Here is a 27271-nt window from a genome sequence, read left to right as displayed (position 1 = left end):
TCTAGGATACCCGTAGAGTTGTTTTCCGACTATGGCTTAACTGAACATGCTTAATTCAGAACCTAGTATCTGGGCTGGTTCATATAAAAGATGGTAAAAAGATCTGAACAAAGACCATTTGCAGGCATGGTGAAACTTAGCATCTCTGTAAGGGGGGAATCTTAATTGGTGAAAGGCTTATGTCTGCAGGAATAGGAGTGTCAAACGAAACAGTTACCTGGCTTTCTGGGGGATCAAAATTTATCAGAGCAAGACATCATTGTTCAAACCAATAGTCAAGAATTATAATCCTATTTTTGTTCTTGGAAGACTGCTTGTGTTGGGGGAAGTTTACCTTAGCATGTAGATTCCTGGGTCAGAAAGGAGAGTGATGATACCTGCCTGTTTTACTGGCCCAGTTTTTCCCACTGTAAACAATCATTCCAGTCATATTTACTGAGACATCTGTGTGGTTATGTGGACGTGAGATAGAGAAATGTTTAAGCTTATATTTATTAAGAAAGTGTGAAATGCAATCAGAATGTTTACTGTCCTTAAATTTCATAATATATACAGATTTTCTTTTTGCCTTTATTCTTATTCATATGGTTGTGTTCTCCTGCTGGCAGCATTTATAAAAAGGAAATACATTACTGCACCATCTCTCCTTTTTCCTTCAGTTGTTTTGCACATACACAGCTCTGATTTCAGCAACCAGTGTGGTCTTAGATGAGACTGAGCACATATATTGTTTCTAGGGTTCAGCTGTCTTCTGGGGATTTTCTCTTTCAGTTCAGTTCAGTTCAGTCACTCAGTCATGTCCAACTCTTTGCGACCCCATGGGCTGCAGCACGCCAGGCTTCCCTGTCCATCACCAAATCCCAGAGCTTACTCAGACTCATGTCCATTGAGTCAGTGATGCCATCCAACCATTTCATCTTCTGTTGTCCCCTTCCACCTTCAATCTTTCCCAGCATCAGGGTCTTTTCAAATGAGTCAGTTCTTCACGTCAGGTGGCCAAAGTATTGGAGTTTCAGCTTCACCATCAGTCCTTTCTATGAATATTCAGGACTGATCTCCTTTAGGATGGACTGGTTGGATCTCCTTGCAGTCCAAGGGACTCTCAAAAGTCTTCTCTAACACCACAGTTCAAAAAGATTTCTTCGGTGCTCAGCTTTCTTTATAGTCCAACTCTCACATCCAAACATGACTACTGGAAAAACCATAGCTTTGACTAGACAGACCTTTGTTGGCAAAGTAATGTCTCCACTTTTTAATATGTTGTCTAAATTGGTCATATCTTTTCTTCCAAGGAGCAAGTGTCTTTTAATTTCATGGCTGCAGTCACCATATGCAGTGATTTTTGGAGCCCCACAAAATAAAATCTGTCACTGTTTCCATTGCTTCCCCATCTATTTGCCATGAAGTGATGGCACCAGATGCCATGATCTTAGTTTTCTGAATGTTGAGTTTTTTTTTTTTTTTTTGAATGTTGAGTTTTAAGCCAACTTTTTCAGTCTCCTCTTTCACTTTCATTAGGAGGCTCTTTAGTTCTTCTTCGCTTTCTGCCATAAGGGTGGTGTCATCTGCATGTCTGAGGTTATTGATATTTCTCCTGGTAATCTTGATTCCAGCTTGTGCTTCATTCAGCCCAGCATTTCTCATGAGGTACTCTGCATATAAGTTAAATAAGCAGGGTGACAATATACAGCCTTGACATACTCCTTTCCCGATTTGGAACCAGGCTGTTGTTCCATGTCCAGTTCTAACTGTTGCTTCCTGACCGGCATACAGATTTCTCAAGAGGCAGGTCAGGTGGTCTGGTATTCCCATCTCTTAAAGAATTTTCCATAGTTTGTTGTGATCCACACAGTCAAAGGCTTTGGCATAGTCAATAAAGCAGAAGTAGATGTTTTTCTGGAACTCTTTTGCTTTTTTGATGATCCAGCAGATGTTGGCAATTTGATCTCTGGTTCCTCTGCCTTTTCTAAATCTAGCTTGAACATCTGGAAGTTCACAGTTCACATTTTGTTGAAGTCTGCCTTGGAGAGTTTTGAGCATTACTTTACTAGCGTGTGAGATGAGTGCAATTGTGCAGTAGTTTGTGCATTCTTTGGCATTGCCTTTCTTAGGGATTGGAATGAAAACTGACCTTTTTGAGTCCTGTGGACACTGAGTTTTCCAAATTTGCTGGCATATTGAGTGCAGCACTTTCATAGCATCATCTTTTACAATTTGAAATAGCTCAACTGGAATTCCATCACCTCCCCTAGCTTTTGTTCACAGTGAGGCTTCCTAAGGCTCACTTGACTTCGCATTCCAGGATGTCTGGTTCTCGGTAGTGATCACACCAACATGGTTATCTGGGTCGTGAAGATCTTTTTTGTACAGTTCTTCTGTATACTTTTGCCACCTCTTTGCTGTCCCCCTAGTAGAAAGATGGGATTTCCCTTCTGGCTCAGTTGATAAGGAATCTGCCTGCAGTGCAGGAGACCCAGGTTCGATCCCCAGGTTAGGAAGATCCCCTGGAGAAGCAAATGGCAACTCACTCCAGTATTCTTGCCTGGAAAATTCTATGGACCCAGGAGCCTGGTGGGCTGCAGTCCATGGTGTCACAAGAGTCGGACATGACTTAGCAACTAAACCACCACCAATAGAAGGATGTACTTATTAATCAGATTTTATAAGGAATGAAAAAAGACTGTCTAGCCAAAGACTTTAGGCAGACAATAGAACTTTCTGCAGTTATGACAGTGCCCTGGACCTGCCCTATCCAGTGTTGTAGCCACTGACCTCAGGTAGGTCTTGTGCATTTGAAATGTGGCTAGTGTGAGTGAGGAACTGAATGTTTAATTTTATTTAGTTTAAATATAAACAGGCACATGTGAATAGTAGCTACTGTATTGAAGAGCACAGCAAAGAAAGAATCCATAGCATCAGCAAAGATAATCAGGAAAATGCACTGATCAGTGGGATTCACCCTTTTAACTGCCTCGTTTCTATATGGAGCCAGATGTCACTTACAGCAATGCAGCAGGATTTTTGATAGATGTTAAAATGGTCATTGAAAAAAGGTGAGGAAAAATCCACCCAGAGGATTTTTAATTACTATAGAGATTATTCTTTATTCTATGCTGGTCTCTTTATACATCTATCATACAGATTTACCATCGGTTATTTTCACAAGTGTTTCAGGTTGGATAGTACTTTTTTTTCCATTTCATAGAAGAGAGGAAACTGAGTTACACTGATTTAAAATTAAAAAAAACCTCTATGTTCCAGAGCCAGTAAGTGGTGGAACCAAGGTTTGAACCCAGGTAGAGTTCTTCATGAATGCATCTGCAATGAATCTTTCCCACATTGTCTTTAAAGCATATGTGCATATTTCCTTAGTTCTCTTTGGAAACTGGGCTGGGAGGTGTTAAGAACATGAGCCCTGGCACCACATTGGTTGATTTGAATCCTGCCTCTACTACTTACAAAGTGTGTGAAATTGAGCAAATACTTAGTATCTCTGAGCTTCAACTGTCTCCTTTTAATACATAAATAATAAAGGCACCCGCTTATAGGGTTGTGATGAGGGTTAACAACTCCTGGCACATTGTTTGAACCATATATATTTGTCATTATCATTAATTTTTATTTGAAAGAGATTGATCATGTATGTAAGGATGTTGACTTCAAGTGATATTCACAGTTGAAATAGAGATAGGCTTTGGGTATGCTTCCCTAGAAAATAAGAGAGACCTTAATAATTCAGATAACTCAGGAAAAAGCACCCTGCTGTTCGGCCACTTTGGTGTCGCCGTCACTGGAATTACAAAGTTCCAGAGTCTGCGTGCCCTCATATCTTCGCTTTTCATGTTACATCTCCTTTGGTGTCTTTGATTCGTTCTGAATGCTGAGCAGTGACAAACACTGACACAGCTGGAAAGAGCCGTAAGATTTGCTTTGCTGTTTTCCAGCAGGGAATTATTGCCATGGATACCAGCATCAGAGGAAGGCTGGGGAGCTCTCTCAACTTGTCTCCTAAGTGGTCTGACATCTGTTTCTGGCAAGGCCAATAATGAATGTGCTGCTAGCCTCATAGCAAACAGCAGACTCATCCACACCTCTTTTGTTTTTTCCCCACAGATGGCCTCTGCCCAAGATGCCAGGTATGGCCAGAAAGACTCCTCTGATCAGAACTTTGACTACATGTTCAAACTGCTCATCATTGGCAATAGCAGCGTGGGGAAGACATCTTTTCTCTTCCGTTACGCGGATGACTCCTTTACATCTGCGTTCGTCAGCACAGTTGGGATCGATTTCAAAGTCAAAACTGTATTCAAAAATGAAAAGAGAATTAAGCTTCAGATTTGGGTAAGTGACTTTGAACTGACAGCATTCTTCAATCTAGGGCATGGACCATGTACGTGTGTGAGGCAAACGCTTTCTGCCTTGTTCTGATCCCACGGCCGTCCCTCAGCCTTCATTGCCAGGTTTCTTGGCCACAGCACATTCTAGTTCAAAGGCCAAGAGAGTGATGCCTCTCTAAGGTGTGGAGACTGAACTAGACCTTGTTGTCATTTGATGCTTCTTAAGGCTCTCTAGAAGAAAGGAAATCCAAATGTCTGTCTGTTGTGGTAAGGAACACTCAACAGAAAGTCTGGCTCTGTCTTGTTCGGGTCTGTGTGACCTGGAGCAAGTCTCTGGGTCCTTCTCTGCCACTTTTCTAATCCACAAAATAGGCAAACTGAACCTAGCCCTTTTGGTCACAGGAAGCAACCTGCCCTCGTCATTTTAAAGCATAATGTAGAGAAAGCTTAGGATTAGTCCCTTCATGATGCCCCAGCTAAATTTTGAAAATTTCCTGTTTCATCTCCTCAGACCTTGTGTTTTCAGCGCCAAGAGTTATGTTTACCACACAGTCCAACACAGCAAGACACATGAAATAAAGAATTTATTTTAAACAGGGTTTTTTTTTTCTAAGGAGAAGGTTCTTCAATAAGTTTTCAGACCATGTGTCTGGCTTTCTGCCTCTTCTCTCCCCCGTAGAAGATCAGAGATTGTTTAACTAAATGGTTGCAATTAACTGAGGAGAATAGCAAGCAAGAAACAGAAGAAAAAGTATGTATGGATAGCAGGTTTGAAAGAAATAAGAGATAAAATGACAAAAAAATTGACTATACCAATAGAGAGTTGTATAGTACTTTTTGTACATCGTGTAATGTGTGGGCACCACGGTAGAATGCTTTTACAGTGAGTTTAGGTCCCCTTTCTCTTTTCTTTTGTACATCTGCCGCTCAAATGGATTTGAGCTATAAATGGATGTTTCCCAAGAATTTAGCTTTCTGTCTTCTTCTGAGACAATTCCAACACCTACTAACATTTGTTGCTGGTGCCAGAGTTGATTTGTAGGACTGATAATAAGCTTGCCTCCTCAAATATGGAAAGCTGAAAGAAAGACAAATCTTGGAGTAAAGCATTAAAATTTTTTTTTAAAGGAAAGATCCCTTAAGATATCTGTATATAATAAATATAGCAGATGTCCTTTCATATCTTAAAGCTCTTAGGAATAAAATTCAAAGGTGCAGGTATACATACAGGTAGATATCCTCTTAGGCAGCTTACAGTAGATTGTTAGTTTTTTACTTATTTTCATTATGGAGTTTTCAAAGTCTAATTAGAACTCAGAAAAGAACTTGAAAAAAAAGACCCAGTTCCCATTGCTGCTGTACTGGTTCCCAAAGATAATTTTGTTGGGTGGATCCCTCTTTAGAAGCATGCGGCCCTGTATACAGAGACAGAAAGAGCTGTGTTTATTGCTTCATATTCTCTTCCTTTTGAACTTTAAGCAACTGATTATTATATGGAGATAACTTTCAGATCCAGGCCTAAGAAAGGTCTCTTTGTTTTCATGGGCTTTGGTGTATTAAAAATTAATTTGGTAACTACACATCTCTCACCTTTGTAACCATGTTCTTTCTGCTAATACGGAAGAACTGTCATTTCTCTTGCTGACAGCTCCTGCCATTAATCTTAGGAATATTTAAAGGTGGTTGTTGTGATAGTTTCAGTAAAACACCAACATGGTGTATAAGTGCAATCCTATAATCTCTAGCAGTTTCTCAATTTAGGTTCTTGAAAGAATTGCTTGGTAGAGATGTAAAGTCATCTGTCCTTAATATAAAACTGATATACTTCAAATAATATACATTTTTGAGAATTATAATTGCATACTTACAAAAATATTTCAAAACCCTCAGGGATAGTACCAGGCCAGAGCTCACTCCTGTACACTGAATTTCAGTTGCATCTGTTTTTTACGGGGGAGCCTGGTGGGCTGCCGTCTATGGGGTCGCACAGAGTCAGACACGGCTGAAGTGCGTTAGCAGCAGCAGCAGCGTCCATAATCCAGGCTTCCCCAGTGGCTCAGTGGTAAAGAATCTGCCTGCAGTACAGGAGCCACAGGAAATGCGGGTTCGATCCCTGGGTCAGGAAGATCCCCTGGAGAAGGGTATGGCAACCTACACCAGTATTCTTGCCTGGAGAATCCCCGTGGACAGAGAGGCCTGGTGGGCTATAGTTCATGGGGTTACAAAGAGTCAGACATGATTGAAGTGACTTCCATGCACACATGCATCCATAATCCACCATTTCCCCAAAACCTCTAATTCTCTTCATAGCCCAGTTCAGCCTGGGACCTCATCCTCCATTCTGTGGACACCCACACTCCCTTCAGGGATAAGCCACCCAGAAACCCTTCACCCAGCTCTCTCCTCAATCACAATGGTAGTCTGATGGCCACTATTTTCTTTGTGATCAAAACAATCTTATTTCTTCCTCTTAGGGACATTGGGAACTCTTAACGAACCCATGATTCTAGGGGTGTGAAAGTAGATTTGACACTACCTTATTCTAACTGGTCTACTAGATTGTGAACCACTCAAAAACAAAGATTTTGGCTCATCGAGCCTATAATATAGTTGGGAAAAGAAATGAATGCTCATGGAGTAACTATATGTCTATAAGCAAATATCAAGTTGTGTAAATATTATATGTAGCTAGCATTTATTGAGCATATACCTATGTCTTACATCTAATTCCCACAACAACCAAACTTTCTATTATTACTCCTATTTTGTACAAGAAACCTGAAGGTTTTTGTTATTGTTCACTTGCTAAGTCCTATCTGACGAATTAAATAGCTTGTCCAAGATCATAGATGTCAAGGGGTTGATTCCAGGCTAGGTCTATCAAATTCTAATGCTTTGGTTTGTTCCCCTTCACCATGTTGCCCTAATTAAGATGCGTTCTCTTGATCAGGTGGTAGAATCTTAGACAATGTACCTGGGATGCTGAAGAACATGTTTTTGAAAGAGTTTGACCATCTCAATGACTTCAGTCATGCAGAGGGAGAAAGGATAAAGAGTAATAGGCTAGCTTGCTTAAATCTAAACATTCCTACAGTAATTCTAGGGGGTCTTGCTTTGTTATAACTATAGTGGGAAATAATTAGTTGTGTACAGTTTTTTTTAACTTTATTTATTTGGGACTGTATCTGGCATTGATGGTTTGCCATTTTATATGCTAGTAGTCAAACATGAACTGTTTTCCCCAACTAATAGTATTTTTATGCACTTGTATTAATGTGTAACAAATTCATTAAGGTGTCTACAACTATCTTAGCCTGAACTGTGTGTGATCTGTTTCTACTTGCAACATTTCTGAAACCAAAGGTGGGAGTTTTCCAAACCAAGAAATTCTTCATTTCTATGCAGATACTAACTAGATGTCTTATAAGTTAATACGATGTTGACACTAGTTACCCAGAGTTAGCACAGATCCCACAAGTAAAGGAATCAGTTCCACAAACCTACCCCTTCTCCTCCCATCCCCACTTCAGACACCCATCACAAACCTGGGCCCCTGTGCTTTTGACCTACAGGCTATAAATTGACAGGTCCACAACCCCACACCTCAGGGTTGATACGTTGCTAGAACAGCTCACAGAATTCAGGAAAACTTTACTTACTGTTACCAATTTGTTATAAAGGACACAACTCAGGAACAACCAGATAGAAGAGAAGCATAGGGCAAGTTTTTGTAGGGGAGGGAGGGTTTAGCATCCTGCAGTCTCTGGGGTGTTACCCTCCCAGCACCTTGATGCATTCACCGACACCAAAGCTCTCTAAACCTCATCCTTTTGGATTTTTATGGAGCTCCCTTTATATAGGCATGACAGATGCAATCCTTGGTCATTGGTGATTAATTCAGTCTTCAGCCTGTCTCCCCTCCCAGAGGTCAGGGTTGGGACTGAAAGTTTCAACTTTTTGATCACATAAGTTGTTCTTCTGACAATCAGCCCCTATTCTTTTTATTTTTAATTTTATTTTATATTGGAATATAGTTGATTTACAATGTTGTAATAACCCCTCCTTTTGAAACTATGTAGGTGTAAACCAGGAGTCGCCTCATTAGCATGAACTCTTGGGTGGCTGGAAGGGGCTTATTATAAATAATAAAACATGCTCCTTTCACTCCTATCACTTAGAAAATTCCAAGGATTATGGAAGCTCTGTGTCAGGAACCAGGAGGAAGACCAAATATGTGTTTCTTGTTCTATCACAATATCAGAGCCTATTATATATTTCAAAGCAAGAGAAGCAAAATTGTTTCATAGTGATAAAAATCATCATGGATTAGTCCAGTTCATTATTATCTTTACCAAGAAAAGCTATAGATATTCATGTAATTCTGATCACTCTGTTTTATTTTTTATTTTTTTTCCCATTTATTTTTATTAGTTGGAGGCTAATTACTTTACAATATCATAGTGGTTTTTGCCATACATTGACATGAATCAACCATGGATTTACATGTGTTCCCCATCCCGATCCGCCCCCCCGCCACCCCGCTTCCCTCTCCATCCCACCCTCTGGGTCTTCCCAGTATACCAGCCCTGAGCACTTGTCTCATGCATCCAACCTCTGGGCTGGTGATCTGTTTCACCCTTGATAGTATACTTGTTTCAATGCTATTCTCTCAGAACATCCCACCCTTGCCTTCTCCCACAGAGTCTGAAAGTCTGTTCTGTACATCTGTGTCTCTTTTTCTGTTTTGCATATAGGGTTATAGTTACCATCTTTTTAAATTCCATATATATGCGTTAGTCTACTGTATTGGTGTTTATCTTTCTGGCTTACTTCACTCTGTATAATGGGCTCCAGTTTCATCCATCTCATTAGAACTGATTCAAATGAATTCTTTTTAACAGCTGAGTAATATTCCATGGTATATATGTACCACAGCTTCCTTATCCATTCGTCTGCTGATGGGCATCTAGGTTGCTTCCATGTCCTGGCAATTATAAACAGTGCTGTGATGAACATTGGGGTGCATGTGTCTCTTTCAGATCTGGTTTCCTCGGTGTGTATGCCCAGAAGTGGGATTGCTGGGTCATATGGCAGTTCTATTTCCAGTTTTTTAAGAAATCTCCACACTGTTCTCCATAGTGGCTGCACTAGTTTGCATTCTCACCAACAGTGTAGAGGGTTCCCTTTTCTCCACACCCTCTCCAGCATTTATTGCTTGCAGACTTCATTTATTGCTTGTAGACTTGATCACTCTGTTTTAAACTGCCCACAAATAGAACTGTTTCCAGGTTAGGAAATGAAGGTATATGAAGAGGTGAAGTGATTTGACTTCACCTCACAGTTAGTGCCGGAGCAGAGTCTAAAATCCAGGTCTTCTTCTAGCTAAGTGAGTCTGGTTGCCACTTCACACTCAAAGGAAGTGCTGTGTTATGACAGTTGTGATACATCTCATATCTGGTTTCCAGTGTTGCCATTAGGCAAAGGAATGTAAAACTTGAGGCAAGAGTACTTCCACAGTGTCAGCAAGAGAGAACCTGAGTGGTAAGACTGCCCAGTTTTTTATTTGTTGCTGTTCAGTCACTAAATTGTGTCCTACTCTTTGTGACCCCGTGGACTACAGCATGCCAGGCTTCCCTGTCCTCCGTTATCTCCCGGAATTTGCTCAGACTCGTGTCCATAGAGGCAGCCATGTATTCCAACCATTTCATCCTCTCTTGCCCCTTCTCCTCCTGCCTTCAGTCTTTCCCAGCATCAGGGTCTTTTCAATGAGTTGGCTCTTCACATCAGGTGGCAAAGTATTGGAGCTTCAGCTTCAACATCAGTCCTTCCAATGAATATTCAGGGTTGATTTCCTTTAGGATTGACTGGTTTGATCTCCTTGCTATTCAAGGGACTCTCAAGAGTCTTCTCCAGCACCACAGTTCGAAAGCATCAATTCTTTGATGCTCAGCCTTCTTTATGGTCCAACTCTCACATCCATTCATATGTGACTATTGGAATAACCGTAGCACTGACTGTACAGACTTTATTGGCAAAGTGAAGTCTCTGCTTTTTACTATGTTGTCTAGGTTAGTCATAGCTTTTCTTCCAAGAAGCAAGCGTCTTTTAATTTCATGAGTAGGGGTTTTGCATGTGCTGTGGGGTGAGGGGTGGAGCAGGATTCTGAAACCCCAGACTGGATTATTGGATTTTTAATGATCCACATTTAAAGAAAGCATTTTAACAGCTACTAGAAACACTGACATTTCTTTCTGGATGTATTACACCTCCTGTCTGTGGAAGTTGATTACTACCTTGGAATAAACTTGTTTAGAGACATACCATGGTTCATTTGTACTAGGTTACATTCATTTAGTATATTTATGAATCCCTCGGTCCTTCACTACATTAACATTTCTTGTTGCATTTTTATTTATTATCATTTCTGTGATTCTCAAGTAAAAATTTTTCAGAATTTTTGAAACTTCAAGTATTAGAGCTGGTTCTTTTATTTTGTGTATTTAATGTATGAAGAATATATTGGAGGACAATTGTATATAGGCTTTTTTCTTTAACTACAGTAAAATATTTCACAACTGGAGTCTATAATATTTTGCTTTTAATTTTAAAGTAGTTTAGCTTCATGAAAGGCTTTTAGAGTGGATTTCCTCCCAGTGAGAAGATTGAAAAATAATACAACACCCATTACTAAGAATATCTTAGTGTTGTATTTATTTTCAGTGTCTATATTACTACTGTATGAACTTTGAGGCCTATAGCCATCTACAAAATAAAGAATACTGGTAATTCTTGAAACTAGACTATGTAGAGAACTGGGTTGGAATTTGTGGTTCTCCTGAATAAAAGGCAAGTTCCTTTACTTAAAGAAAGCACTTCTCCTTTTTAAGTTAGGTCTACATTGTTCAAGTCCAGAAATCAAGGTTAACTCTAACTAATAAAAGACTTGACTTGAAAAATTCACAGCTTAATTAGAGGATATAGCTTTAAAGTGGGCAGGGGGCAGGTAGACAGAGGGGATTGCTGTTTCCTTATTAGTTAGAACTGGCATTTTTATCATTTTTGCATTCTCTTTTTCCCACCCTCAACCTCACCACTCCTTATCCTTTCTGTCCCTCTTTCTCCTTTCCCCATCTTCTTCCCTCCTTCATTTCTGAGCTCTGGCCAGCCTGAGTTAGGAAGGACGTCATCCTCATGGTGATCAGAGGCCTGCCACAGGCAGATGTACACGTTGTGCACTGAACAAGGGCACCGACCAGGGTTCAAGTGTGACTGCGCTCCAGCCAGAGAGCCACGTGCTGAGCTGTGCTCAGCCCCAGGAAGGGGTGCCTTTTCCTTTTCACAAAAATGTCATCTGCTCATCAAGCATGTGCTGCTAGTTAACATGCAACGAAAGGGAATTCTGATTTCCATCCAGCAGCCATATATGTAGGTGGTGTCTATCAAAATCTAATGCAGGAGATGGGTGAGTAAACTGAGAAGATATTAACCCTGCTTCCCCAGCTCAGTCCTGGAGGAAGATGGTATTTTAAAAGACAGGTTTTATTGCTTTTTAGATGTGTTGAGGCCACAGATCAGGAAACAACTGCCATTGAAATAGTAGTTTGTTACACTCCGAGATTTTAAGAGAAGGACACATGGGCTTGGGGAGGAGGGCCCTTGGGAGCGAGGGGGAGTCCCTGAGTGGGTCAGGAGGCAGAAAGGGGAATGTGATGACAGCCTCTATTGTGGTTTCTGTATAAGACATGTAAGCAGGCTGAGGACTGGCTAGTCTGAATTCCTGCAGCAGGCCCTGGGGCTTAGTGGCTTTCCTAAGTCATCAGATGCCTGGCTCTGGAGTGATTAGGCCAGGGGCATAGTGCCCAGTGTGAGAACCCAAGACTGGGGTGGTTGCCCTGTGAACTCTGTATTGATGGTTTGCGTTGAAAAGTGAGTTCCAGTGAGTTGTTGACTGTCTCTAAGAGTTAACTAATTGATCAGCGCAGTCCCTCCATGATCCACAAGTCCCAGCTGTCAAAACATCTGAATACAGAAAGAAAAGTGAAAGTGAAAGCTGCTCAGTCATGTCTGACTCTTTGCAACCCCATGGACTGTACAGTCCAAGGAATTCTCTAGGCCAGAATACTGGAATGGGTAGCCTTTCCCTTCTCCAGGGGATCGTCCCAACCCAGGGATTGAACCCAGGGTTCGATGTTGCAGGTGGATTCTTTACCAGCTGAGCCAGAAGGGAAGTAAAAGACACGCTTCATGCAGCAGGCAGGTTCTTGGAGCCCCAGGGGTGGCTTGTGTCATTAATTCTGCTCTGACAAATGCTTATGATTTCAACCATTCTCACTACAGACTCAGTGCATTTCTGGGTCTCAGTGTTTAGAGACTTCAAGTGTTGGGATCAGGAAAAGATCTTTAAGATTTTCCTGAAAATTTGATGATACAACTGATAAGAGCCTCACTGTAATGAACCCAGTGTTGACCCACAAAGTAAGCACTTTATGTGCATTTTAGAATGCATTTTTTGCCAAACCCCATGAAGGAATGTGGTTATTTCTATTAGCCCTGTTTTACAGATGAAGAAAATAGAGGGGGGAAAAGTGGAAACAATGACGGATTTTATTTTCTGGGGCTCCAAAATCATTGCAGACGGTGACTACAGCCATGAAATTAAAAGATGCTCGCTACTTGGAAGAAAAGCTATGACAAATCTAGACAACATATTAAAAAGCAGAGACATTACTTTGCCGATAAAGGTCTGTATAGTTAAAGCTATGGTTTTTCCAGTAGTCATGTATGGATGTGAGAGTTGGACCATAACGAAGGCTGAGTGCCAAAGAATTGATGCTTTAGAAGACTCTTGAGAGTCCCTTGGACAGCAAAGAGATAAAACCAGTCAATCCTAAAGGAAATCAACCCTGAATATAAAGGACTGATGCTGAAGCCAAAGCTATAATATTTTGGCCACCTGATGCGAAGAACAGATTCATTGGAAAAGATTCTGATGCTGGGAAAGATTGAGGGCAGGAGAAGAAGGAGAAGATAGAGGTTGAGATGGTTGGATGACATCACTGACTCAATGGACATGAGTTTGAGGAAACTCTGGGAGTTGGTGAAGGACAGGGAAGCCTGGCGTGCTGCAGTCCATGAGGTTGCGAAAAGTTGGACACGACTTAGCCACTGAACTGAACTGATCCTAGAGAATGTTCCAAATGCATCTGAGAATGTGTATTCTGCTGCTTTTGAATTGAATGCTCTATAAATATCAATTAAGTCCATCTGACTTAATATTTATAGAGCATTAGATCAATTGATCTAATGCTCTATAAATAACAGATAGGTCCATCTAATTCCTTAATGATTTTCTGTCTTGATGGCTTGTCCATTGATGTAAGTGGAGTGTTAGAATCCCCCACAATTGTTTTGCTACTGTCAATTTTTCTTTTTATGACTGTTAGTATTTGCCATATATATTGAGCTGCTCTTAAGTTGGGTGCATATATGTTTACAATTGTTGTATCTTCCTTGATTGCTCCCTTGATCATTATGTAGTGTCCTTCTTGTCTCTTTTAACAACCTTTATTTTAAAGCCTATTTTGTCTGATATGAGTGTCACTTCTTCAGCTTTCTTTTGATTTCCATTTGCATGCAATACCTTTTCATCCTCACACTTTCAATCTGTATGCATCCCTAGATCTGAAGTGGGTCTCTTATAGATAGCATGTGTTAATGTATGGGTCTTATTTTTGTGTTCATTTTAGCCAGTCTGTGTCTTTTGGTTGGGGCATTTAATCCATTTACATTTAAGGTAATTAATGATATGTATATGCTTATTGCTGTTTTGGATTTGTTTTGTAGGTCTTTTTTCTTCCCTTCCTCTTTTGTTCTCTTCTCTTGTGATTAGATGACTAACTTTAGTGTTGTGTTTGGATTGGTTTGCTTTTCTGTGTGTCTATTATAGACTTCCAGTTTGTGGTAACCATGAGGATTTAATATAGCAGGCTGTATCTGTATAAGATGGTTTTAAATTACTGGTCTTTTAATTTCCAAAGCATTTACTACAGTCTGCGTTTGTACTCTTCTTATGATCGTTGGTTTTGGCATCATATTTCTGTGTGGATGATTTCCTGCCTTAACTGTATACTTGCCTGTACTGGCCAACCTTCCCATTTGTAATTTTTTTGTTTCTAGATGCGTCTTTTTCTTTTCTGCCTAGAGAAGTTCCTTTAGCATTTTTTTTGTAAAGCTGTTTTCGTAGTGCTGAAATCTCTTAGCTTTTGTTTGTCTGTAAAGTTTTTGATTTCTCCATCAGATCTGAATGAGAACCTTGCTAGGTAGAGTATTCTTCATTGTAGGTTTTTCCCTTTCATCACTTTATATGTATCATGCCACTTCCTTCTAACCTGTAGAGATTTTGCTGAAAAATTAACTGATAACCTTATGGGGATTTGTTGTTTTTCCCTTGTTGCTTTTAATATTGTCTCTTTGTTTTTATCTTTTCACAATTTGATTAGTACATGTCTCAGCATGTTCCTCCTTGGGTTTATCCTATGTGGGACTCTGAACATCCTAGACTTGAGTGAAGGTTTCCTTTCCCATGTTAGGGAAGTTTTTGCACTATTATCTCTCCAAATATTTTATCAAGCCCATTTTTTTCTTCTTTTGTGACCCCTATTGAGAATGTTTGCAGTTTAATGTTGTCCCAGAGGTCTCTTAAACTGTCCTTATTTCTTTACATTCTTTTTCCTTTATTCTGTTCTGTGTCATTGAGTTCTACCTTTCTGTCTTCCAGCTTACTTATTCCTCCTTTTGCTTCATTTACTCTGTTGATTCCTTCTAGTATATTTTTCATTTCAGTCATCGTTCGTCTGTTTATTCTTTATATCATCTAGCTCTTCTTTAATATAATTTTGTTTGTTTATTTATTTTTCGGCTGTGCTGGGTCTTTGTTTTTGTGTGGGCCTTTCCCTGGTTGTGGAGACCAGGGCTACTCTTCACTGCAGTTCACAGGCATCTCATTGCAGTGGCTTCTCTTCTTGTGGAGCATGGACTCAAAGGTGTGTGGGCTTCAGTAATTGCCTCACATGGGCTCAGTAGTTGCAGCTCCCAGCTCTAGAGCACAGGCTCAATAGTTGTGGCACATGGGCTTAGTAGCTCTAAGGCATGTGAGACCAGAGATCGAACTTGTGTTCTGTGCTGTCAGGCGGATTCTTTACCACTGAGCCACCAGGAAAACCCCTCATCTAGCTCTTTGTTAAATATTTCTTGTATCTTCTTGGTCTCTGTCTCCCCTCTTTTTCCAGGATCATGGATCATCTTTACTATCATTATACTAAATACTTTACTGGGTATATTGCCTGTCTCCACTTCACTTAGCTGTTACTTGGGGTTTTTATCTTGTTCTTCATCTGGAACACATTTCTCTGCTGTCTCATTTCGTCTAACTTTCTGCACTTGTGGTCTCCTTCCACAGACGGCAGAATTGTAGCTCTCTTGCTTCTTGTGTCTGACTCTGACCCTGGCGGGTGAAGCTGGTCCTGAGGCTTGTGCAGGCTTCCTGGTAGGAGGTCCTGGTGCCCGCCCACTGGTGTGTGGAGCTGGGTCTCGTCTCTCTGGGGGGGCAGAGCCATGTCAAGAAGTGTGTTTAGTTGTGACTGGGGGCTCAGGTAGTTTTTGGGCAGCTTGTCTGCTTATGAGTGGGGCTTCGCTCCTTCCTTGTTGGTTGTTTGCCCTGCAGGGTCCTGGCACTGGTGCTTACAGGCTGCTGGGTGGTGCCAGGTCCTTGTGTCAGAGTGGCAGCCTCCAGTCTGCCGGTGAGTACCCCCGGGTACCTCCGCCACCAGTGTTCTTGTCTCCGTGGTGAGTCACACCTCACCTGCCTCCCCAGCAAACCTTCCAAGACCTACAGTCAGTCTGGCCCAGGATCCTAGGAAGTCACTGCTCTTTTTCTGGGTTCCAGTGCACACGATGCTTTGTGTGCACCCTCCAGGCGTGACGTTTCCGCTTCACCCAGTCCTCTGGGGTTCATGTGATCAATCCTGATTGGCCTTCACAGCCAGATTCTCTGGGGGCTATTCCTTGTGATGCCACACCCCTCCCAGGCTGAAGAGCCATGTGTGGGGCTCTGAACTCTCACTTCTGTGGGAGAAACTCTATGATTCCCTATTTTCCAGTTTGTAGGTCACGCACCTAGTGGGTATGGGATTTGATTTTTTTGTGTTCCTTTTCTCATCCTGTTGTGTGGCTTCTTCTTTGCTTTTGGGTGGAGAATATTTTTTCTGGTAGGTTCCGGTCTTTTTTGTTGACACAGTTCAGCAAGCAGTTAGTCGTGATCTTGGTGTTTTTGTGAGAGGAGGTGAGCTCAAGTCCTTCTACTTCACCATCTTCTCTCCAACTGCCTCGAATCCTACATATATTAATCTCTACCAGGTACCTTTTCCATGATAAATAATTGCTCTATATCTTTCTATATTCCCTTCTTACCTGTTCCAAGAAAGTATTTATAGTTAGAGAAAGGAATCAGTTATTTGTTTGAAACTTACTATGTTCCAGCATGAGTAGGTTGTGCTTTATCTGTTTTATGCTTAAAACACATAGATCTGCATAGTAGGAGGGACTGGAACACATTCCATTCACTTCTCGCCCATTTCTGGAATGCCTATTTCCACTGTTGGGGAGTGTGCATATAAAGAAGAGTATTTGGAAGGAAGCATCTGAGTTAATGGAACAAATACCTGCAGGAAAGTAATTCTGACTGCAGTCTTTGCATTTGATGCTCACCTAGCCTAATCACCCTGACCATTGATTTCAGGATGGTGTTCAACCCTCTAATCTGTGGCTAAGGAACCAACACTTTTTTAAGAGAACCGCAGAAGCCAGTGACAGCTGCCAAGACCATTCCTGCTGCCGTCATTTGTATGCTCTTTTCCCCCTGTCACATTTCTTCTAACTTAGCATCTGCTTTTCCTGGGATATTGAGAAAGGCAAGATTTAGTTTCACTCCTGAGAAGAAGCTGATACCGTGTGTGAAATGTCAAGATACATAAAAACATTCACTCTTTCAGACAGCCAGAAGCAGTGACTCCCCCATCCTGCTGTGTTTAAACCTCTCTTCAGCATCGAGAAGGGGCTTCCCTGGTAGCTCAGACGGTAAAGCGTCTGCCCGCGGTGCGGGAGACCCAGGTTCGATCCCTGGGTCGGAAAGATCCCCTGGAGAAGGAAATGGCAACCCACTCCAGTATTCTTGCCTGGAAAATCCCTTGGACTGAGGATCCTGGTAGTCTACAGTCCATGGGGTCCCGAAGAGTCAGACACGACTGAGCGACTTCCCTTCACTTCTCAGCATTGACAAAATACAAAGGATGGTACAGACCTTGTTCCTGGCCTAGCAGAGCTTACCACCCATGTAGGAAGACAGGAAAACAAATATGGAAGAAAGGCTCACCCCATGGGTCACTAAGTGTGTGCACCCGAGGGGCCGGGAGTTTGTGGTTCAAATACTGACCCTGCTCTCACTAGCTGTGTGGCCTCAAGCACTAACTTCCCTGTGCCAACATTTACTTGTTTGTGAAATGAGAGAAAATAACCCCTACCTCTTAGTTGCTAATATTTGCTATAATAAATACTTACACCCAGCTCAATACTAGGTATAAAACTGACAAATAAATGTTAGTTTTCTTTTGTAAGTAGTGTACCAACCACCCAGTCTAGTAATTTAATCAAACCAAGTATTTGTTGGGTGCCTACTGTATTCCAAGCACTGTGCTCGTTGGTGGGGGTTCAATAGTGAAGGATGCGCAGAGTTGGCCATTAGGAGGCAACCATCTGATGAGATGGTAGATGGGAGAAGATAGGATTCATCTGCTGTGATCAATTCTCAGGAGGCAGGGGCACAGGACTGCCAGGGAAGATGCCTAACTTGGTCTTGAGGACTCTGGGAAGGCTTCCTGAGAATATCTATATATCTAAGCTAAGAACTGACAAATGAAAAGCAATTGTTCATTCATTAATTCACTTGACTGACATTTATGGAGTTTTTACTATGTGCCAGACGCAGTGAAGGAATTTGAGGTTGAAAGTAAAAGAATTGTAAATTATGATAATGCTGTGGAGGAATAATCAGGACAATCTGATAAATGTAAAACAGTATCAGAAGGATGGAATATTTTCTGTTCTTAGCTTCAGTTCACAGATAGGGAAACTGAGGCATGAGAGTGAATAACTTGCCCAAGGTCACATAGCTAACGAGTGGTTAGCAGATCTGAGTGTGTTGCTTACAATCTCTTTGTAAAGATTTAATAAAATATTTATGAAGTTCTTAGCATAGTGCCGACACATAGCATGTCATTTTTCTTTCTCTGTCTCCTGTATTTTACCAATGTTGACCTTACCTACCTACCTAACTCCACATTTTCTAGAACTGTGCATATATTTATGGGAGGCCATAAATCGCCATTTCTAATGTAGGCAGATATTTATACGAACAGCTTTATTTTGGTGTCCTGACATGGTAATGAAATATATGGGCACACTGACAAGACGAAATGTCTTCTGGACACCTGGGTTCCTGTCTGTAGCCACTGGTAAATGTTAATCTGCCCAAGTGTAGTCAATTGTGTTGTTGAGATGTTTCTTGGTGCTTTGGAGCCATCTGTGCGTTTAGACTGAGCCATCAACTGCACAGGAAAGGCAAACCCACAAGCCTGTTTATTAAATGCTCATAAAATTGATGTCCTGCCCTGTAACAAAACAATTATAAATCATTAGATCCATGGAGAGCTGTTATTAAAATACTGGGATTTAATTTCCTTAGGAAATTATACTGGTGATACCGGCAGCCTCTGATCTAAGATGTGGACTGTCTGTGTCACTAAGTCACTCATTTTTCCTGTTGATTTGTTTGAAGTGATACTGAACTGACCAGTTGTTCTGGTATTATATAAACACATCTTAAATCTGAGTACAAATGAAGCATTTAATTGCTTTGTATTTTTTCTCAAGTAAGATTTAAGAGAAAAGTGCGGCATTTCGCCAGCTAGATAGTTCTTATTTTCAGTGTTATGATTTTTTTCCTCCTGCTTTTGCTCTAAAAACATGAATTTGCTAGTCCTGAGCATAGCCACTATGACAACTCAACCAGCAAGATAAAAGAAATACAAGTGTGGGCATCAGTTGACAGAAATCACTTTACTCAACTCATTGATGGATACAGAGAAGTGAAAGGCAAATTTTCCACGTTCAAGAAGTTTCCAGTCTTTGAAAACAACTAAATCAATCCTAGAATGTCTGTAAAGTATCAGGTGCAAAACTATGGAGTATACTAAAAGTGAAAGGGAGACATAAAATTTTTTAAAATTGAAGGAGTGAAAGTATCAACAGGGTTTGAGAGAGAAATGCACTGGATGATTTAAGAGATTTTACTGATTTTTACAAACTTGTGTCCAGAGTTTGGGGAAGCAAGAAGGAGAGGTGCAAACTCAGAGCTGTTCCCGCTTGGCGTGAAGGGAATGGGGAGCAGGAGAGAGCTGTACTGTAGCTACAGGGGTGGGTGGAGGAGGGGCTGTGTTCTTCTAAAGGACCAAGGCTTCTGCCTGTCAGTGACTCTGCAGAGAAGGGGCCAAAGGAAGAAATGTCCAGATGTCTCATTCCTATTGACCCCTGACCTTTTGCCTGTACCTCTTATTGGCTGAGCCTACCATCGGGGGAACTCTGATCTAGCGATTCACAGAAGTTAGCTCCCTGGACCACAGAGCAGGATGGAATTGGGTAAAGAGGGGATCTGGAAAGGTGAAAGCATATATCCTGCACAATGAAGAAGGTAGTGTTTTATATTTTCTATATAAAACCTTTCAGTTATCAAATAAAAAGGCAGACAGCCCAAATACACATTTTAGAGAACTTGAATCAGAGATATTATATGGCATGTGCTTCTTATATTCATGGACTTCCCTGGTGGCTCAGAGGTTAAAGCATCTGCCTCCAATGCGGAGACCCGGGTTTGATCCCTGGGTTGGGACGATCCCCTGGAGAAGGAAATGGCAACCCACTCCAGTATTCTTGCCTGGAGAATGGCATGGACAGAGGAGCCTGGTAGGCTACAGTTCACGGGGTTGCAAAGAGTCGGACACGACTGAGTGACTTCACTTTCACTTTTCTTATATTCATACCCATGATAATTTGAATAATATGGAATATTTCAAAACTTTTGTTTTGCTCTGGCTGACCACATGGTCCTCCCTCACGGTATCAATGGGCATTTTCTGAATAATTCTATCAAACACTCAAGATACTGCTAATGAGTTAGCACTATGAGTACATATATGGCCATTAAGGTCTGCTTCTTTAAAAGATAAATTAATTTTCACTCAAATCTGAGTGAATGTCTGCATAGAAAATAAAAATACCAGTGAACCTTTTACCTAATCTCTGAAAAGATGAGGGGAAAATATGGCAGTTCTCTGTCAGTTGTCCATTTATATTTATTTATTATGTTGACCTAAATGAAGAGGTAAACTGATGTAAAGGTAAACTCTGTTGTTCAAAAGTGAGTTTATTAAGGAATAGTAGAGGAATTACACTTTGGAACATGTAAACTCTAGCACATCACAGGCTCCTTTGAGGCACAGGGTGGGTTTCATTACGGGTAGGGAAGGTCAAGATGGTCAAGATGAAGGGGTTCAGTTAGAGCCTGTTGAGATAAAAAACAAATGAAGGTCAAATCTGAAAATTCCCCTAGCAGTCAAAATCAATCCAGTCAAAACTCAATTCAGCTTATTTTGTGAGACCAACCCCATATCTTGTTCATGTGTCTGGAAACTATGAACAAAACTTTCCAGGCTTGATATTTGGCAGCCCTTAACCAATTCATTATCATTTAAGAAAATTTCAGTATTATCATTTACCAGAAATCAGCCTCTCGGTCCTTAAGTTTTGTTTTCCTGAGGACACATGCATAAAATTTTCATTTTATATCTCTTGGTTTCATTTTAGATTGAGAATTTTCATTTTTCACAATTATTAATATTATCTAGATCTCGGAAGCCCAGATGTCTGGAAATCAGTGATATGGGGATTTGTGTGGTATAACCCCACTAGGCTGGATGGTATGGAGTGAACAGCCAGATAACTAGGTCGTCGCCCTGTTTTAGTCAAAAAGGCCCCAGCATGGCTTTGTCTTAAATGACCAGATGTTTATGAATGATCACTCTGTACTGTATGAAGTGCTAGATTCTGGAGGTGAGGGAGCCAAGAGTTTTAAAGCTTCCTGTCTTCTGATGACTTACAGGATAATGGCACAGAAACAAGTGTGGAAGTAAATGAAGAACAACGAAATGAGAAAAGCAAAGGCTCTTTATGCTGAACTTGATATAGCTAAGGAGCCAGCCACTATCACTTGTATTCTGGCAGAGACTGAAACACTAAAAGAGGAGTGGAAAAGCCTTCTAGGAGAGAAAAAGGAAGGCATCAGGTGATGTCCTGAGTGAAAGTTCTTGGCAGGGGAAGTTGTAGGGGGGATAACTAGAAGGGGAACAGCTTCTTTCTGGTTGGTTAGGCGGGCATAGTTGGCTTTCTCTGATTGGCCCTAAGTTGAAAGTGGGGACAAAATTTAGAAGAAGCTTTCAGTTATTAATAAGTCCTGACTCTTTTGAATGAGTTGTTTACAAAACTTTTTATTTATTAATAGCTTCTTGGATCATCACTAGAGATAGCAATCTAGTTTCCTGTGAGTCTAATTGCAGGCTGGCATCCTGGGTTGTTTATTGGAGGTAAGTGGGGTGGTTTCCTGGCAGGTTGCTACAGGTTGTGGCTCAAAGTTTTATTTTTATGTACGGTCTGCCCATTGTCCATTTCTATACTCAGTCTCACAAGTAGGCCAATCATAAGGCCAGCTTTAATAACAGGAGCAAGAGAGCATGGGGAGAAATAGTGAGCTTTGATTAGATTCTGGGCAAATTATTTACTCTCTTGTGTCTTGGTTTCATTTTCTGTAAAATAAGGATAAAAATATTTGCCTCATAGGGTAGTTTTGAAGAATAATGTGGTATGTATAATGTGTCTTATATAGTGTTCTCTTATTTTGAGGGCCCATTTGTATTTGTATTGAAGACCCCAAAGAACTTGTGTATATGTGGGTTTTATCTATTGATATTTACTGTACTAGAAGTGAAAACTGAAAAAATTAACCAATTTATTTAAAATAATAATAAACACATTGCATGCAAAAATAAATTATATACTTTTGATGAAAAGAACTACATTTTGAAAAAAAATAGTGAGAAGAGTAATATTGTTTTGTATTTTTGCAAATCCCTTTAATGTCTGATTTCATAGAGGACAGCTGGATTCCGATATCTGCCTTCTCATTCAGTCTTTTGCTGTGTCACATGTCATGTAACCTGTTACCTCTGGAAACCTCCACTGAACACTTATGAAAGAATGAGAATGAAAAAGACATATAATAGTTTAGTATTATTTTAAAGTAATTTTTAACTCAGAGATCTTCTGAAGGGACTTGGGGACCCCCAGGCCATAATTTGAATACAGCTGCTTTAGTTCTCAAATAAATTATTAATATCATTCAAAAACTATGGCATTGTTGACACATATTTTAAAGGGCACACCTTTATAGAGAGGTACTGGGCTTCCCAGGTGGCGCGAGTGATAAAGAACCCACCTGCCAATGCTGGAGACGTAAAAGACGAGGGTTTGAACCCTGGGTCAGGAAGATCTCCTGGAGGAGGGCACAGCAACCCACTCCAGTATTCTTGTCTGGAGAATCGCCACAGACAGAGGAGCCTGGTGGGCTATAGTCCTTAGGGTCGCAAAGAAATTGGACACAACTGATGCAACTTAGCACATGGCACACAGCACTCGGTACTGTGTATGATTAGAGGCCTTCTACTCCCATTTGCTGTTAAATAAAATAAAGAGATCTTCTTTTGCAAAAGGCAAGTTTGAAGCTCAAAGCAAAGAGTGCAAGCCTTTGCAGACAGAGGCTGAACTAGAAGGAAGTTATTTTTCAGTAATATCTGAATGAGAGAAGGAGTAAATGAAAGCACAAACCTACGTCTTTCATACCTAGCTATGATGGCAATATCAAGTGCAAAATACTGGAAAATAAGTCCTGCTCAAATCAAACTCACTGGAGCAAGAACTTCCCCCCATTCTGGGAAGGGAGGCAGGTGACAAGTGTGGCAAATTCTCTCCCAACTCCTACTTAATTTACTAACTGGACTACTAAATAGAGAGGCCATTTGATTTCCTGGCATAATTCTCAGAGGGAGCATTGCTGGTGAAAGAAGCCTCCTGGATTTTGGAATCCTAATATTTTCAAAGTTATCAGATGCTAAATGTTAATTTACACTAAATTATGCATAACTGATAGACTCATATCTGAAATATCCTAAGGGTATTAACTTATTAACCAAAGAAACAAAGGAACTTAGGGCAGTGGGTGTCACAGTAGGGCAACCTTCCCTGGCCTCCTCAGCTTGTACCACCTGTGTGAAAGGCTGACCCAAACTCTTAAGGTACATCATTGCCCTTTTATGGTAGCTGAGGAAAATAATGTGCAGATATAAATCATTTCATTTTATTTTAGCCAGGAGATCCATCCTCCTCTTTTAGAAGTGACTTATTTTTCCCTTCAGATTTTGCAAAGCAATTAACCTCTGGGTCAAAATTAGCTCAGATTTCATTTCTACTCTTTAATTCTCCACAAATTTATAGTCAGTTGGAAACAAGAAAGTGAAAATTGAAAGTGTTTTTCTATTTTGCTCTGTGGCATGCTTCTGTGAATGCTGTGGCGAAGTCTGTAGGTCTGGTTCTGAGAGTAAAATTTTAAATTAAGTTTTGTAGTAACATATTAATAGATGTCAAGGGCTGAAACTGGATGGAAGAACAGAGGTCTCTTACTCAGGGACTGGTGAAAATCAAGACCTTCTTACATTTTTGCCTAGCATTGTTGATAGTACCTACTCAGACAGCATAAAGGCTTCTATAGTTGAGAGACTCTCGAATTTGCAGATGGGCTAATCTCAGAATATTATAGAAAAACACATATGAAAGTAAGTACAGAAGGCTGTATAAAGCAGGGGCCTGGTGTTTTTGAGCACCATTATTACCCAGAGGAGTATCTAGTCAATGATTTTAGCCCAGAAACCATGGTCTCTCCAGAGACAATAGTCCTCAATGTGTGATCCCAGAGGTAGGCCCTTGTCAGAATTCTTTAATTTGTTGAAAATGTAGGTTCTGAGCCCACTGAATCAGAATCACTCTGTGAACGAGCTGGGGAATCTGGATTTCTAACAAGCTTCTCAGATGAGTCTGATGCAATAAAGTTTGATAACTGCTTCTCTAAGGAACAGATCCCACTCAAGTGGACTGACATACTCCTGTCACTTTATGTCTGCTCATGCAGAATGGGAGGTAGGTCTATGTTAGTCTGCTGAGAGTAAGATAGATCCAGGGAGGGGTAGACTTAGATACTCAGGTCTGATCTTCTGATTTCTAGAGCAGAACAGCCTGAGGTTGACTCAGATGTGGCTTTCTGCTGGAGGCCTAGCCTTTGGAGTGGCTGGAGACAGGGGATGCTGGTGCCTGGAAGAATATCACCAAAGCTTCAGTGTCTCCAATATACTGTACCCGGCAACGGGCTTACCTGCGTCTTCATCCTCTTTTCTTTCCCTATCTGCCTGTCATCCTTTCTTCAGTTCAGGGTTAAATATAGTCCCACTCCCCACTGGTTGCTACCTTTGCTCCTGATTCCTTTCTTTCCCTGCTCTTTGATGCATCCTTAGAGACTGAGGGTTACACATACTCTCTCTCTGTTCTCCATTAGCTCATTTTTTTGTTTGTTTTATTCTGTGTTTCTGAATATACTGTGAATTAAAATGGGAAGGTCCCCATTGAGATCCCATTCTCCTGTTCTCAAACAAAAGAGAGGTTTCCTCAAACTCTATCATTTGCCACAGTGATTGTTAAATATTTTTTAGGATATAGAGTCACTTGTTAAAGGCTGGAGTGTGTAGAATCCTAGAGACTGGAGGAAACTGACCTGTTTTAAGCAAGTGGGGCACCCAGGGTCCATTTCTTCAACTTCCTAACCCCTTGCTGAGGTAAAGGCAGGGAGAATGAAACCTGGAAAACCACTGCTCCATGAATCTTTTAGAATGGAGGTCTGGGGAAGACACAGATACATCCCTCACTGACTCTGTCCATGAGGCATGCCCCCTGGGATGTGGCAGCTCTTACGAAAAGAGTCCAGGGGCTCTGAAAACTAGGTGATGGGAAGGAAAGTGGAAGGGAGAGCATTGGCATAGGCCATCTCACCCCCAGGGGGTTGTCTCTATGTTTATGAGTTTAAGGATCTGAGCCATCTCTCCTGGAGACATAACCCTGGAATACTGATATGAGTGTGAAGGTGATCAATTTTTCTCTAGTTTTCCTAAGGACAGAGGAGGAAGTGTGTTACGAAAATGACCAGATGGCCAGCTTATGGTCAAATGCATAAGAAAGAATATCTTGTTTTGTCAAACATGGGATCAGTTACATGGGGTGCTTGCAATCCACCCTTAACAGAAGCTTTCCAAATGAATACATCTTAATCTAGGTGCAACAGTTCAAGGAAAGCCTTTTAAAGGCTGCTCCTGCCTCCAAGAAAATACTTTTTTAAAAAAAGCTATATCATCTAGCATGCAAAATAGGTCTCTGTGTTTGACGCGAATGGTTTCTAGAGAACTGGCTATTTTCTTAGCCAGGCACTGAATTGTCATCCTAGGAATCAAAATCAGACTAATTGCATCTGAACCTGGCATCCTCCCTATCTTGACTGGTACTGTCAGGACCAGGATTTGCACATCCTCAGATTCTTCCTGACTTCCTCCCCGAGCCCCTGAGGCTGCACTCTAGAACATACTGTAACTCTTCTTTCCTAACACAGAAAGGCAAATGAAATAACTCTTCTGTTACAGTTTAGAAGCTGCATAGCCCCAACAGCTCAGCTATCAGGGGACTCAGGAGCATGCATGTCACTAGGTGGTAGACAGCTCATGAGGTTTGGTAATGGAAATAGCAGGTTATCTACTTTGTAGCTCATTTGAGGAATGGATTAAAAGAAGACCTTGGGAGTCTCTGAGTATATGGAAAAGAAAATGTGGAAAAAAAAAGTAGAGAATATAGCATTATATTATCTGTTAGACTTATTGCTCCTGTAACTCTCACACCTGCAGACTTGGGACAGCTGAAACAACTCCTTATTATTTTGGCTCTACCCCTACTTTGAGACCAGTCCTTCTTGGGTGAAGGGAATATATAAAATCCGAACATACTCATTTACCTGCTCAGTTTCAAATAGATCATCTACCTGGTCATCCTGGCATCCTGATTTCCTAGAAACTGAAAATTTATATGATTCTTTTATCCTCCATTTCAGTTCTTTTACAGATGGTTCCTGCCTAGATCTCCTTCCTTAATATCATAATCCTTTTAGAAACTGCACCCCTGCCTGTGTGTAGCTTGATTTCTGCACAGGTGACCTTTTAACCACCACTTTGCTCTTGCTGTCTTGCTCCTTCCTTGTCTTGCACCTCACCTTATTGATCTGTCTGCACTCATGTTCTTCAGTTTTATGATTTGACTCCCCGTGTTCCCATCCACAGTTTGGACTCCCCATTCAGAAAATGCTTCCTTCAGCCTATTTTCAATTAAGATTGTTTTGTCAGTCACTTCTACTGAGGCAAGATCAAATAAAGAGGGGGAAAAAATGTGCCAGACCAGGATGAGAAATTATTCACCCACAAGTGGTGAATCGAATCTTCAGTGTCCTCTCCTTTGCAAGTCCCAGGGGAACAGTGTTGCTATTAGAATAAAAAAAAGGCATATGAGAATTTCAGCCTTGGCCAAAAGATACTGAAGGACTGGGAAGTCTGGTGTGCTGCAGTCCAGGGGGT

The 27271-nt window shown here is 41.0% G+C and overlaps 1 protein-coding gene across 2 annotated transcripts in view; it reads left to right on the top strand.

Annotated features, from left to right (window-relative positions):
• The window catches only part of RAB3C (RAB3C, member RAS oncogene family), a 277405-nt gene that overhangs the window by 20855 nt on the left and 229279 nt on the right, over positions 1–27271 (top strand). For both annotated transcript variants that reach the window (XM_043489090.1, XM_043489089.1), the window contains exon 2: positions 4114–4341. In XM_043489090.1, the coding sequence (XP_043345025.1) occupies positions 4114–4341 (228 nt within the window). The remainder of the gene's footprint in view (positions 1–4113; positions 4342–27271) is intronic.

The sequence above is a fragment of the Cervus canadensis genome, chromosome 16, assembly GCF_019320065.1.
Source record: "Cervus canadensis isolate Bull #8, Minnesota chromosome 16, ASM1932006v1, whole genome shotgun sequence".
In the NCBI taxonomy this organism is placed as follows: Eukaryota; Metazoa; Chordata; class Mammalia; order Artiodactyla; family Cervidae; genus Cervus; species Cervus canadensis.
This window is presented reverse-complemented; position numbering and strand designations above follow the sequence as displayed.